The sequence below is a fragment of the Xiphophorus maculatus genome, chromosome 21, assembly GCF_002775205.1.
Source record: "Xiphophorus maculatus strain JP 163 A chromosome 21, X_maculatus-5.0-male, whole genome shotgun sequence".
NCBI lineage: Eukaryota > Metazoa > Chordata > Actinopteri > Cyprinodontiformes > Poeciliidae > Xiphophorus > Xiphophorus maculatus.
This window is the reverse complement of record NC_036463.1, coordinates 4,940,443-4,952,675: the sequence shown is the minus strand read 5'-3', so window position 1 is coordinate 4,952,675 and position 12,233 is coordinate 4,940,443. Positions and strand designations below refer to the sequence as shown.

At 37.9% G+C, this 12,233-nt stretch overlaps 1 protein-coding gene across 2 annotated transcripts in view; it reads right to left on the bottom strand.

Annotated features, from left to right (window-relative positions):
• Window positions 1–12,233, bottom strand: part of gpr158 (G protein-coupled receptor 158) — a 69,312-nt gene that overhangs the window by 6,980 nt on the left and 50,099 nt on the right. For both annotated transcript variants that reach the window (XM_014471270.2, XM_023326736.1), the window contains exons 6-8: window positions 5,771–5,880; window positions 3,905–4,143; window positions 1,565–1,703 (exon numbers count right to left, since the gene is read on the bottom strand). In XM_014471270.2, coding sequence (XP_014326756.1) covers window positions 1,565–1,703; window positions 3,905–4,143; window positions 5,771–5,880 — 488 coding nt within the window. The remainder of the gene's footprint in view (window positions 1–1,564; window positions 1,704–3,904; window positions 4,144–5,770; window positions 5,881–12,233) is intronic.

Genomic DNA, 12,233 nt, shown 5'->3' with positions numbered 1-12,233 from the left:
AACAACCATAAATGTGACAAGTGGTTTCTGGAATGTAAGCAAACAACAAAACACTTGGCTTTTCCAGCAGCCATTGTACAGCGCAGAGAGAGGTAAAGCCAAAACTTTGACAAGTTTAATTACGGTAATTTGTTAAAGTTAAACATAAAGGTTATAAGGTAATTCAGCTAAAAGTAAAAAGTACAGCATAGTAAAAATACTCCTAAAAGTAATTTTCTTCTAAAACGTTACTCAAGTAAATGTAACAGAGTAAATGTAAATAAACAAAAAAGGGTTAAGATGACCAATAATAATGACAAAGTATTTATACGGAGTTCAAAAGCCTCCAAAACTCAACATTTATTAAAAAACCTATGAATAGCAAAACATTCAAGACGAATAAATGTTTATTTAAAGCTAAAATATGTCTGCCGAAAATTTCACCTTTAATGCCGTCACAGAAAATAAATCACGGTGGCGCTCTTCATTAGTAAGTAATGTGATGGAGCTGATCTCTAAGCTAGGGGCTAAGAATAGCTGCAGTGATGTCAGTTCATTTATAACATCTTTGTGCAGCGATTTGACGTGCAGAGCGGAGGAACTTCACTGTGAAACAGCAACATGAGGCTTCGCTCTCAGGTCACATGTAACAGGCCTGTAGAAGTTATGCTTCATGATTTTTATGTGACAAACAAAATGGCACATAAATGTGAAGTGCAATTAAAGTTAGGAGTGGTTATCAGTATTTTCTACAGTGTTTTTCTTTAAAGGTCGTTTTACTCTGCAAGCTACTGCCCCCAAATCAACGTTTACACTCAGGCGTGAAAATGGCTGCAATCAGACGCGCAATTATACAACCGTACATCTTTGAAAATCAGAAGTGGAGCCTTCTGCACAACCATCAATAAAGCAGCAAGTGGTTCCTGGATGGTAAGTTGACAGCAAAACTCTTGTCTTTTCCAGCACCCATTGTACAGTACACACAACGTTAAAACTAGCTGACCAAATGTGCTGGAATTCTGCTTGAGTTGCTAGGTAACAGGGTTGGGCTTGGGGTTTCTAGGTAGAATGTACGCATTCTACGCAGGGCCGTAGAATGTAACTTATCGGAAGGTTTTTGAAACATTTTCCAGACACCAAAAAATATGAACTTACTGCCAAAAAACAGCTGGGTGTTTTTTTTAAGTGCTTGAACTGTTTTGAGAACCACTTGAGACACAAATGGCCAAACAAAATCGAGCAAAATGTGAATTTTGCATAATATTTTCTGCATTTTTCTCTTTTCTGACCAATCACTGCGACTCGGCTGTATTTTACCCAATCCCCTTCTAATTAACTTCCTGGTTCAAGATGAGGCAAGTGTGACAGCAACGGTAACATTTGTCTTTTCCTGCTTTTCTTTTTTGTAAAAAAAAACCCCCACCACTTAGAGATTTACTTATACTGTGTCTACAGGTCATGTAATGCTTCACAAAACTTGAAAATGTTGTTTGCACTTCAGATATTAACTGTATTAAATTCTTGTCTCTTTTTTTGGATGAACTGAAACATCTGGGTTACATTTGGGAGCAGAACGGGGGATTACCTGATTACGTGGAAAATGGCTGACAGCACCAGCTCGTTGTGAACGGCGATGGCCATGTACCGAGGTTCGTGGAAAGCCGACGGCACGGTTCTCACGGCGTAACAAAGGTACACGGCCCACAGCAGGAAGAGGAACTCCGCTGTTCAAGAAAAAAATGCTGTTGACCAACAATCCTTAAAAAAAAAAGGTCACAACTCTCCAAGTTCAACATATTTCCTCCTCAGATACACATAATTTTTTGCTCAACAAAAAATGTGGTTGCAGCTGTGGTTTTTATTCACATAATAATAAAATAAATTACAGATCAGGTTTAACTCTGAAGGTAATCAGCAACAGAGAAATGACAAAATTATATAAAATATATAAAAAAATATAATTTATGTCTGCTTTTCTGTATCTGACCTTTTTTTAAAATATTTTTTATAACAGAAAAATTAGAGAATTGTAAAGAAAAGATATAAAAAATATTTTAAAATGTCATTTATCTTATATTTGCTTCTCTGTGACTGATGTTTCTTTTTTTTTAATATTTTTTTAATCACAGAAAAGTGACAAAAATGGAAAGAAAGATAAAAAATATTTTTAAATATAGTTGGTCTGCTTTACTGTGTCTGACCTATTTTTGCAAATATAATTTTATCACAGAAAAATGACAAAATCATAAAGAAAAGATAAGAAAAAATTTTTTAAATGTCATTTATCTTATATTTGCTTCTCTGTGTCGGATTTTTATTCATTTTTAAAATATTTTTTATCACAAAAAATGAGAAAATTGTAAAGGAAAAGATCTAAAATATATTTTCAAATATAATTTATATTTCATTTGCTTCCCTGTGTCTTTCTGGCTCCATTTGTGTCCAACTTAAAACTGAACCTGATAGATTTATGATTTTATTTCCTAAATCAGAGAGCCTGAATGTTACTGACTACACTTGAAGAGAATAAGTTAAAACACAGTAATTAAAAAAAAAAGTAATATATTTTCCTTGACTGAAATCATTGCGGATTAATAAAGACTTTGTAAGTGATTCGTTTTCTTCACAGTATCTGTTTCACAGAGTACGTTTAAATTAAATATTTATAATGTTTCTGATTAGTCAGCAATATTTTGTGTATTTATTTTGTTTCTAATGGAAGACTATTAGTGCTGAAAGTGCAGTTTTTGCTCCATTCGCAGACCTATTCAGTCAGGCCCAAATTTGCTTCATGCTCCCTTTAATTTATAGTATTGTTTTGTAGCTGGGAGGAAAATTAACCACACAGGACTGCAGCTGAATCAGACCTCTGACTGCGAGCCAGAGCAGGTGTATTTCTTAAAATCTGAAAGATTTATAGCTTCCTGGTGAGTCTGAATTACGAGTCGCGTTCAGGCAGAGACAGCGCTGACTTGCATATCCTATTTTTACCGCCTAATGAACAGAATGAGACTGCAAGCTCAGTGTACAGTAGCACAGCAGGGTGTCTCTGCTTGTGGCCCATCTGTTTGTTAGAAGCTACTTCTCTTTCTTAAAGACTTGGCTAGCAGACAGAACACAACAGATGAGCATATTTGATTTCTCATCTGCCTCCGTTTTTTCCTCTCAGATGGAGCAGTGAATAAAAGTTGAGTCATTGTGGAGAAGAAATAAATCATTTTGGATTTAATGCATTAATATTATTACAACATGTGCAGCCTGGCTCTATGATGAAGCTGCAGGATGTAACTTTTATAAAAAATGTATTTAAAACTATGTACGCTATGAGACAGATAATCTAAAAAAATATAGCTCCTCCGCCTTCTTCTATTCCTAACTACAAACAACCAATCAGAGTGAGGAGGCGGGTCTTAGCGCTGTCAATCATGCCCCCCATTGCTCTCTGCAGTGCTGCAGCCAGCACAGCCTGTCATAAATGCTAATGCTAGTTAGCATGACCACCAATGATGGCAGATAAACAGTTTTTCTTGTAACAGTGAGTTGTTTCTCCGCCATTAACACATTTAGCATCATGTTCACGAGGTTGATTGACAGCGCTAAGATCCTCCTGTTTCTGATTGCTTGTTTTTGGTCGAGAGCGGTGCATTTGTGCATAGTAGCTCAGGGAGGAATTGGAAGATATGGATCTTTTCTGTCTCATTTCTCTGTATGTTTTAACTTGTTTTTTATAAAAGTTACAAACTGCATCTTTAATGATGTGAAACTTTAAAAAACTACATTAAAAAAATCTGTAATGGGATAATATCTTTGTAAATATTTATATTTTTCATCACTGTGGAATGTAATCTGGCCATCGAATGCAACCAGGTAACATTTTTTAATCCTAATCTTGAATTTATCCCAGATATTTTCTGTGCTGACTAACCGACGGCCATCATGTAATCCCAGCGATCCAGGAGGCACATGCCGAACTGACTCCCGTCGGGCGTGTGGCCCACGTCGATGAGCGCCAACTTCCTGTCTGGGTTCTGACAGACAGCAGACGTCCACGCCACCAGGAACCAGCAGACGATGAGCAGGATGAAGGCCAGCAGGCGCAGGACTCGCCAGCTGGTCATGTAGGGGATCCGCTGGGCTGTGCGGGACAGGAAGACCTTCAACACCCTGTGGAGAAAAAGGCTCGCTGTAAAGGTCACCTAGGTTAGCATGGATCTGTGGTCTATACAAAACATGTTCATTAAATTTTTTATACAAAATCGTTTTTAGATAATGAGATTTTTGTCTGGCCAATTTTTTTCATAACGAGCTGTTTTAGGGCCTCTGTCACTTTAAATCCAAAGAAGCTGTTGCTGGCCACGCCGCCCAGGTCAATCTTTACACTCACACCTGAAAATGGCTGCAAACACATGCGCAATTACACAATTGTACATCTTTGAACAGCAGAAGTGGAGCCTCCTGCACAACCAACAAGAACATTTTTGACTTTTCAAACTCCAAAATTTCTTAAGTTTCTTTCTGATTAATATAAAAGATTTCTGAAATTTTTTCTTGCACATTTTTGATGTTTCATATTTAGAAAATTCAGTTTTTCCCCCTAGAACATTTCTGAGATTAATCCCAAAACTTAAGTTTTTTCTAGCAAACTTTCAACTTTTGAAACTGAAATGTATTTATTTTTTCTAGAAAAGTTCAGAGATTAATGTAACAATTTCTGCATGCATTTCTATAAAATTTCCAAACAAACTTTTTTTTTTTCTTGAAAATTTCTAAAATCAACCTCAAAATGTTTGAGTTTTTTTTCAAACAAATTTTCAACTTTTGAGATAGAAATTTCTTTGTTTTTTCTTGAAAAATGTCTTGAGATTAATCACAAAATTTCCGGTTCTTTTCCAGCAAGTGTTTTACTTTTCAAACTCAAAAATTAACTTGTTTTTTCTTGAAAATTTCCAAGGTTAATTTAAGGATTTCTTTGCTTCTAGCAAATTTTAAATAGTTCAAACTCAGACTCTGAAGTTTTCTAGAAAGAACTAGACAATTTCTGAGAATAATCACAAAATTTCTGATTTATGTCTAGCAAATTTTGACTTTTCAAACTCAGAAATTATCTTGATTTTTCTACAGAATCTCAGAAATTAAGCTAAAAATTTCTAGACTTTTTTTCTTATGTATAGTAGCCTTAATATGTAATTGTATCATCTATTATTTTTTTTATTTTACCTTTTATCCTCCACATCTTCCCTCGAACCTTCTGAGGCCACCACAGCGCCCCCCGGTGGCGTTTTAAACCCACCGGTGTGAGAGACATTAAAACACAAGACCAACCTGCTATTCTTAGGCTCTGCCCTTCAAAGCAACATAAATATAATTTCCACTAATGAGCCCCATCAAAAATTGATCTGTGCTACATTAATGTCCACTTACAGCCATTTCGTACCCCCATCCTTTGAATCGCCATCTCTACTTTTGAAAGATTCATATTTCAAATAAAAAAAGAAGCTCCTCCTGCAGCTATTCACTAATATCGCCGCTTGTTGCCAGCAGTCGTTTCTGCTCTTCTTGCCGTCACATTTGTCTCTGTAGTATTTAGAGGTTAGCCGGGGCCAGAGCTTCCTTAATTACTTTCTCTTGGCAAGGAATGCAAAATAAAGTCCGGTGATGAAGTAGCTGAGAAACACACAGCCTCTTGACTCTTTCTTTTAGCAGGAATTAAAATGTGAGATTCGGTGTAATTGCTGTGGAAAAAGTCAATAGGATCCGGAAGGTGATTCTGGGAGTGAATAACGGAGAGCACCTGTAGAGTTTCAGAGTGAGCGTCCCGTAGACGGTGGCGAAGCCCAGCAGTCGGACCCAACGCAGCAAGATGCAGCGGAAAACGCTCGGGTGGAAGTAGAGGATCCCGACCTGGAAGCAGACAAAAACCAGCAAGGGTTTATACCCATCTGGAAGTACAACGGCGTACTGGGACCGTTGTGGATCCAAAAAATAATAATAAAAATACATTTCTGCTAAAAATCTTACATTTTGAGATTAATCTCAGAAATGTTCTAATAAGGACATTGACAGCGCTAAGACATTTCTGAGTAAGAAAAGTTTAAAATTTGCTAGAGAACAAAAACAAACTGAAATTAAACTCAGAAATTTTTAGACAGAAAATCAGAGTTGCTCTGAGTTGGAAAAAAATATATATGTATATTTATATATATACATATATATATAACAGAAAGAAAACAGTTTTTTTAAAAACCCACTTTTGACCTTTGGAAATGTTTTGCATTTCAAAAGTCTCAAATAAAAAAAAAAAAAATTCTAGAAAATATGCGACTTTTATCAGAAATTTCCATGTTTTATTCTAGAACATTTCTGAGATTTTTTTGGTGTAAAATTACTCCTTTTTTTCTGACCCCAGTGGCGTTTTTACGCCGTCATAGGAAGATAATGGCCTCTGTGTTGTGTAGAAATTAAATTGAAGTTGGAGGAAGCTGCAGCCTCAGCAAACAGCTCTATAAACACTGACATGATTTTATTTAAATGTTTGTTCTGATCTGCATCTGGAGCACAGCAGCAGGGTTTCACTAACTCTGTTTGCTGGTTCTACGTTCTCCCACGCCGTTTAACTGCATTCATTTTTCACTCTTCTAACAATCAAAGCTAAAGGCATAAGGATGTAAAATGAAGCATCTTTTGTCTCCACAAACAAGGAGGATAAAATTTTGTCATAAAGTTGAAGAACCTCCTGAGATTTGTCACATAAACCAGCAGATGGGATCTGTTCATGCTTCAGTTAAAATGCGAGGCAGGCAGATGCTGCTGCTTTCAACTCAACCGCAGATATAAGAAGAGCTAGCAACGATTATTGAAACCTCTGGTGCTGATACGATACACAGTCTCCGTTAATATGACAGCATTTTATAATATTTCAGTAGGTGGGAGCTTTCAAAGAGACGCAAACTGAAATCATCAAAGTGAAAGCTCCCACAAGCCACGAGAATGTGAATTTTGAAAGATGCAAATGTAATTTTATTGTGTTTTTTTTTTTTTAAGTTATTGGATTCCTCTCAATAATAAAAAAAACATGCAAGTTTTAGTGAAAAGTAGTGAAAAGTTTTGGCAAGAGGGATTTGCTCGACATGATCAGAATCTTAGCTCCATTTTCACTACAAATGTGCAGAAAACCTTTTGTCAATATTCTGCTAATGTTGAAAAACACAATTTCTCAACTGCGGTGTTTCCACTGTATAAGAAATGCAATTAAAATCACACAATCAGTTTGTTCTTGTAGTAAGTCGTTAAAAACATGGCGCCCCGGGTGCTATGGTGGCGCAGGGGCAAAGCACGACCCACGTATTGAGGCCTTAGCCCTCATGGCGGTGGTTACAGGTTCAATTCCCGGCCTGGCGACATTTGCCGCACACCATTTTTCCTGTCGAACTACTTTCAAATAAAGGAGCTAACAAAACTAGAGCTAACAAAACCTTTATTAAAACAAAAAAAAACATGGCGCCCCATGATCCTCTACCCACTTCCTGTCGTTCTTTTCTTCGTGGTTTCCACCAGTAGCATCATCCAGTTATTGATCATGCGACTTGTGAAGCAAAAAAAGTGTTTCTATTGCAGTTTTGCAAAATAAACAAATTTTGATGCGGCCAAAAAACCTAAACTATCTGTCATAATTACCATGTTTCCATTTTAGCTGCAATTTATCACCAACAGCTGTGTTTCCATTGTAAATGTGAACAAAACTTTGTCTATATTCCACTGACGTAAAAAAAAACACAATTTCACAACTGCTGTGTTTCCATTAAATAAGAAAGGCAGTTAAAATCATGTGAATAAGTTTGTTCATGCAATAAATCTTTAAAAAACATGCTGCGCCAAAACGTTTTATCAAAAAACTAGTTTTTTCAAAATTGGTGTGTTTTCATCAATTAAATGTATTTTCTAAGGCTACATTCACACCAGCCCTGCTGTTATCAAACTTTAGTTTGTCTAAGTCTGGTTCCTCTTGCGGGGGTGTGAATGTGGAAGCGAACTCTGATGCGGACCAAAAGACAAACCTCGGTCTCAGATCGGTTGACAATCACACAGGTGCAGTTCGAATGCACATGTGAACTCCAAGTGGACCGGAGACCTCTCCAAAAGCAGGAAGTGGACTACACAGTAGAGCATTCTGGGTAAATGCAACCAAAAAAGACGTGTTAGTTTAGCGGTACTGGCAGAAATGGGTCGCAGTTTTCACCAAAGACAAAACAGAAAACCCGAAACCATTAAAATCCGACGCCGCTTCAATTTTATTTACATTTTGTGAAGAAAAAAGTGTCTTCTTCAGAGGTTTTCATGTCGTTTCCTTCTGTAGTTCTTCCTACAGCGCCACCACAGGCGAGGAGGGGAACAACAAGTTTTTCCAAAGGTTTTGTTTGAAACGGAGCAATGTGAAAGCATACCACAGCAGCTGAAAATTTAACAAATGTTGCAACTTTGGTTCCCAATCAAACCGAATCTACTGAGCAAACAAGGTTTTGCTCACATTTGTGATAAAAAGTGACAATGGACGGACCAGTAGTACAACCAGAATGGATGCTGTTGCCATCAGAGCTACAAGAAGTCGTTTTGCAGCGTGATCTGAAGGATAAGTTCATAAAATGCATGAGTCAGTTAAAACGTGCGCTGACATTTCAGAGCCGTTCTTCATCACAGAAAGCTTTACCGCTGAGACCCAGAGGAGGACATCAACCCGTGTTTTCCACACACTGAAATGTGGCCGGTCCACTCCTGCCAAATAAAAAAAACTAAAAGGAAAAAATAAACCCTGATGGCCTTCCAGCGACATGAAAAGAGCTAACACGAAGAAAAAAAGAAAGAAGAGACAGAAACAAACATCTGAGACGACATAATTATCTGTCCGCTGCAGATGTGCAGTGATTTCCCCTGTGGGATTGTTAATGGTAATCGGATTAGCTGAGGCATTAATACGTTCCCTCAGGCAGCAGAAAAGACGCAGCCATGCTGGCGCTCACCGGGTTTGAGTCAGTTAAGGGACACGGAGGAGCCGAGAGCGGCGCGGCGGCCCGGATCCTCGCCCCGCAGCCAACCGAACCGAAACCTCTGACTCAATGGAAGAGGTTGACTCAGCTTCTCCAGGGAGCAGAAAGTGAATGCTGAGGTTTTCATTTTACCTGCAGACCAGGTGTTTCACTTCACATTGGAACGTCTTTTTGAAATTGAGATCAAGAGATGATGAAAAGGAAGCAACCTGGGCAGGTACTGAGCAACACGCTGTTGCATATTTGGGTCCACAGGGATGCAAGAGGCTGCAGGAAGACGGATTGGAAAACCACCAGGGACCAGAAAAGATGGCCGCTTTTTACTGGGATCTGAATCAAGTGCTGGTTTTGTTTGTGGTGGGGAAAAAAGAGACATCAGATGATTTAAATAAACAAAAACTTGCTTCAAAATATCATCTATAAAACACAGACGTGCCAATTTTCCAGTGTTGTAAGTGAAAAAATATCTGCCAGTGTATTTAGTACTTTTCATTGATGTTAGGGAATAACTGACTTAAAACAAGCATCTTGCTGAAAAGTTACTTGTAAGTTAGTTTTGTGTTATTTCAAGTCAGATATTTGCACTAGAAGCTGGATGAAAAATACTTGGTAAGATTTTGTGTTTGCAGTGTAATCACAGTTAATTCACCTTTTAGATTTGTCCCTGAGTCAAAGGACTGAATTACCGTCTCAGTTTGAAGTTAATCCTCATTATTTCACTCAGGTGTGTCGAAACAGAGGTGTCTAAAAGCTGAGGTCTGGAGCTGTAGACCCCGTTTCAGATCCTCGTAAAATAAAACAGTTAAAATGTTCATTTCTGCTCTGGATTTTGTCAATGACAGCATAAAAAAACTAAAATTATACCAAATGTGTGACATATACTACTCCACTTAATAAAGCCATAAGCCAACCACAAAAAAGGATGTGAAAAAAGTCGATAAGCAACAAAGATCAAAATATTAAACAGACAAACTGAGTCATCTTGAGAACCAAAAGAGGCAGCGTGATCTTCCTCTTTTAGGACGTGTATTTTAGATCAACTGAGGACAGTCTTTGTCCTCAAACGTCTCTCCATGGTGCTCAGAAACTCATTACATAGGCTGTTCTGGTGATGCACTTTGCATTAGGAGGCTTTCTGGGAAGCGACGGCCCCCGATCTTTAGGCCGGCTTCTCTTAACACCAGCGCGCATAAAGAGGAAGATCAGGTTCTGCCCTCCTTCACTTTTCAAACCTCCCATTAATAATCGATGCTAAGTGCTCCGCATTAAGGGTTCAGCAGCGTCTGTAAGCAAAGGGATCAAACGATATTCAGGACTGTGTGAACGTACAGCGTTTGACCCACAGATATGGAGACAATTCTCTCCAAAACTTTGACTACAACTTCTTTATTTATTGCTTAACTTTGTTTTACATTTACAGGTGTGAAGGAGACAGATTTAGTTTAATCAGATAGCCTCTTATGTCTTCAGGATACCTGAACTGAAGCACAACATGCTTCTTTATGTTGCAGAATACAAACACTGAGTTTGCAGTGTGTAACTTCTATTAAAAAGTGTTTTTTTTTTACATATTTGCTAAAACTGTCGCCATGTTCTGATGGTTTGTTATGAGACAATCTGTGAAAAGATCGATTTCAACCGCTCCCGAACAAAAACAACCAATCAGAGCCAGGAGGAGGGTCTGAGCGCTGTCAATCATCCTCATACATGCTTTTAAAAGTGTTAAATGAGAAACAACTCACTGTTACAGGAAAACCATCTATCTGCTATCATTGGTGGCTAAGGTAACTGGTGCTATGCTAGCTGTAGCGTAGCAGAGAGCAGATTGGGAGGAAGGGAGGACGAGCAGCGCCACTTCGGATTGTAATTGACAACACTAAGACTGGGAGAAGGCAGAGGAGCTAGACTTTTTTCACAGATGACCTGTCTCACCATACTGTCATGATATGGTGACAGTTTCAACAAATATGTTAAAAACCGTTTTTTATAACAGTTATAAACTGTTATATATAACAGTATATAACTGTTATATATAACAGTATATAACTGTTATATACTGTTAACGTGTTCAAATTCACAAAATAGCAAAGTTAAGTTTACACAAACTCCTGCAGAAGATTAAACTTTCTTAACCACCTTGAGAGGTGATTTATTTGGGTCAGAAATCGGCTGATTGAAGCCTGGGAAATTACTTTTACTTTTATTAAAGGGAGAGTATTATGATTTTATAGCACATTCAAGTAACTATGTCAACATCAGTTGTTATTAAAATTCTGTACACATCAAATATGACTTAAAATAAATTTAACTTTGCAATTTGAAATTGGGCCTCTGTCTCTTTAAGAAGCTCCTTCTTGTTTTGAAACTCCGCCTTCAGGAAATTATCTCAACATGGCTCCTCGGTTAACCCTTTAACAACATTTTAGGGGTCAGGGGTTAATAGAGGAGCCATGTTGAGAGAAGTAGAGGAGCTACAGCAGACGCACAATTCTACCAGGTGTTTGCTAACTGCTGCTGGCTAGTCTGAAGGAGCTGATTGGGGGGAAGAGCTGTGCCTCAAAGGCGGAGCTAGGTCCGCCCAGGCGTTTTGCACAGCTGAATGGTTGCCATGGAGATTAAAGGATTTCTTAAGCATGCATGGAAGAATCAAAGCAACACTCCAAGTTTGTTTTTGATAAAGTAATAACATTATAAAATTATGTAAAGCTTAAAAAAGTCTATTTTACACGATACTGGCCCTTTAAGGAAAATGAAATCCAGACTTTAGATACAAGAAGCAAAGCAGTTACTGACTTTACCACATAAAATCCAAATAAAATGAATGGAGATTTGTGGCACAAAATGTTTGAATGCTTTTTGTATGTTTCTGTAAGCAAAGGAAAAATGATTTAACAAATATCCACAGCATTGAAAGAAAAAAGTGTAATCAGATAGATTAAAATGGAAAACACTGAAAGGCTGAGAATAACAGGTAGTGTGCTAAATTTCACAGGATTTAAATGATCATGCACAGATTTATCTCCAACTGTTAATAAGGTGTTGATAAATCAACGAGGCCTGATGGAACAAGAGAAGGAGTCACTCATCAGCTCGCTCAGTCAACACTTTATTTCTGATTTTCTTTTCTTCCAAGCCGTTCCTCGTTTCAGCGCCCACCAGCTGGCATTCATGCAGTTTCAGGGCCTGGAAAGCGTCCCATGATGTAAACCACCC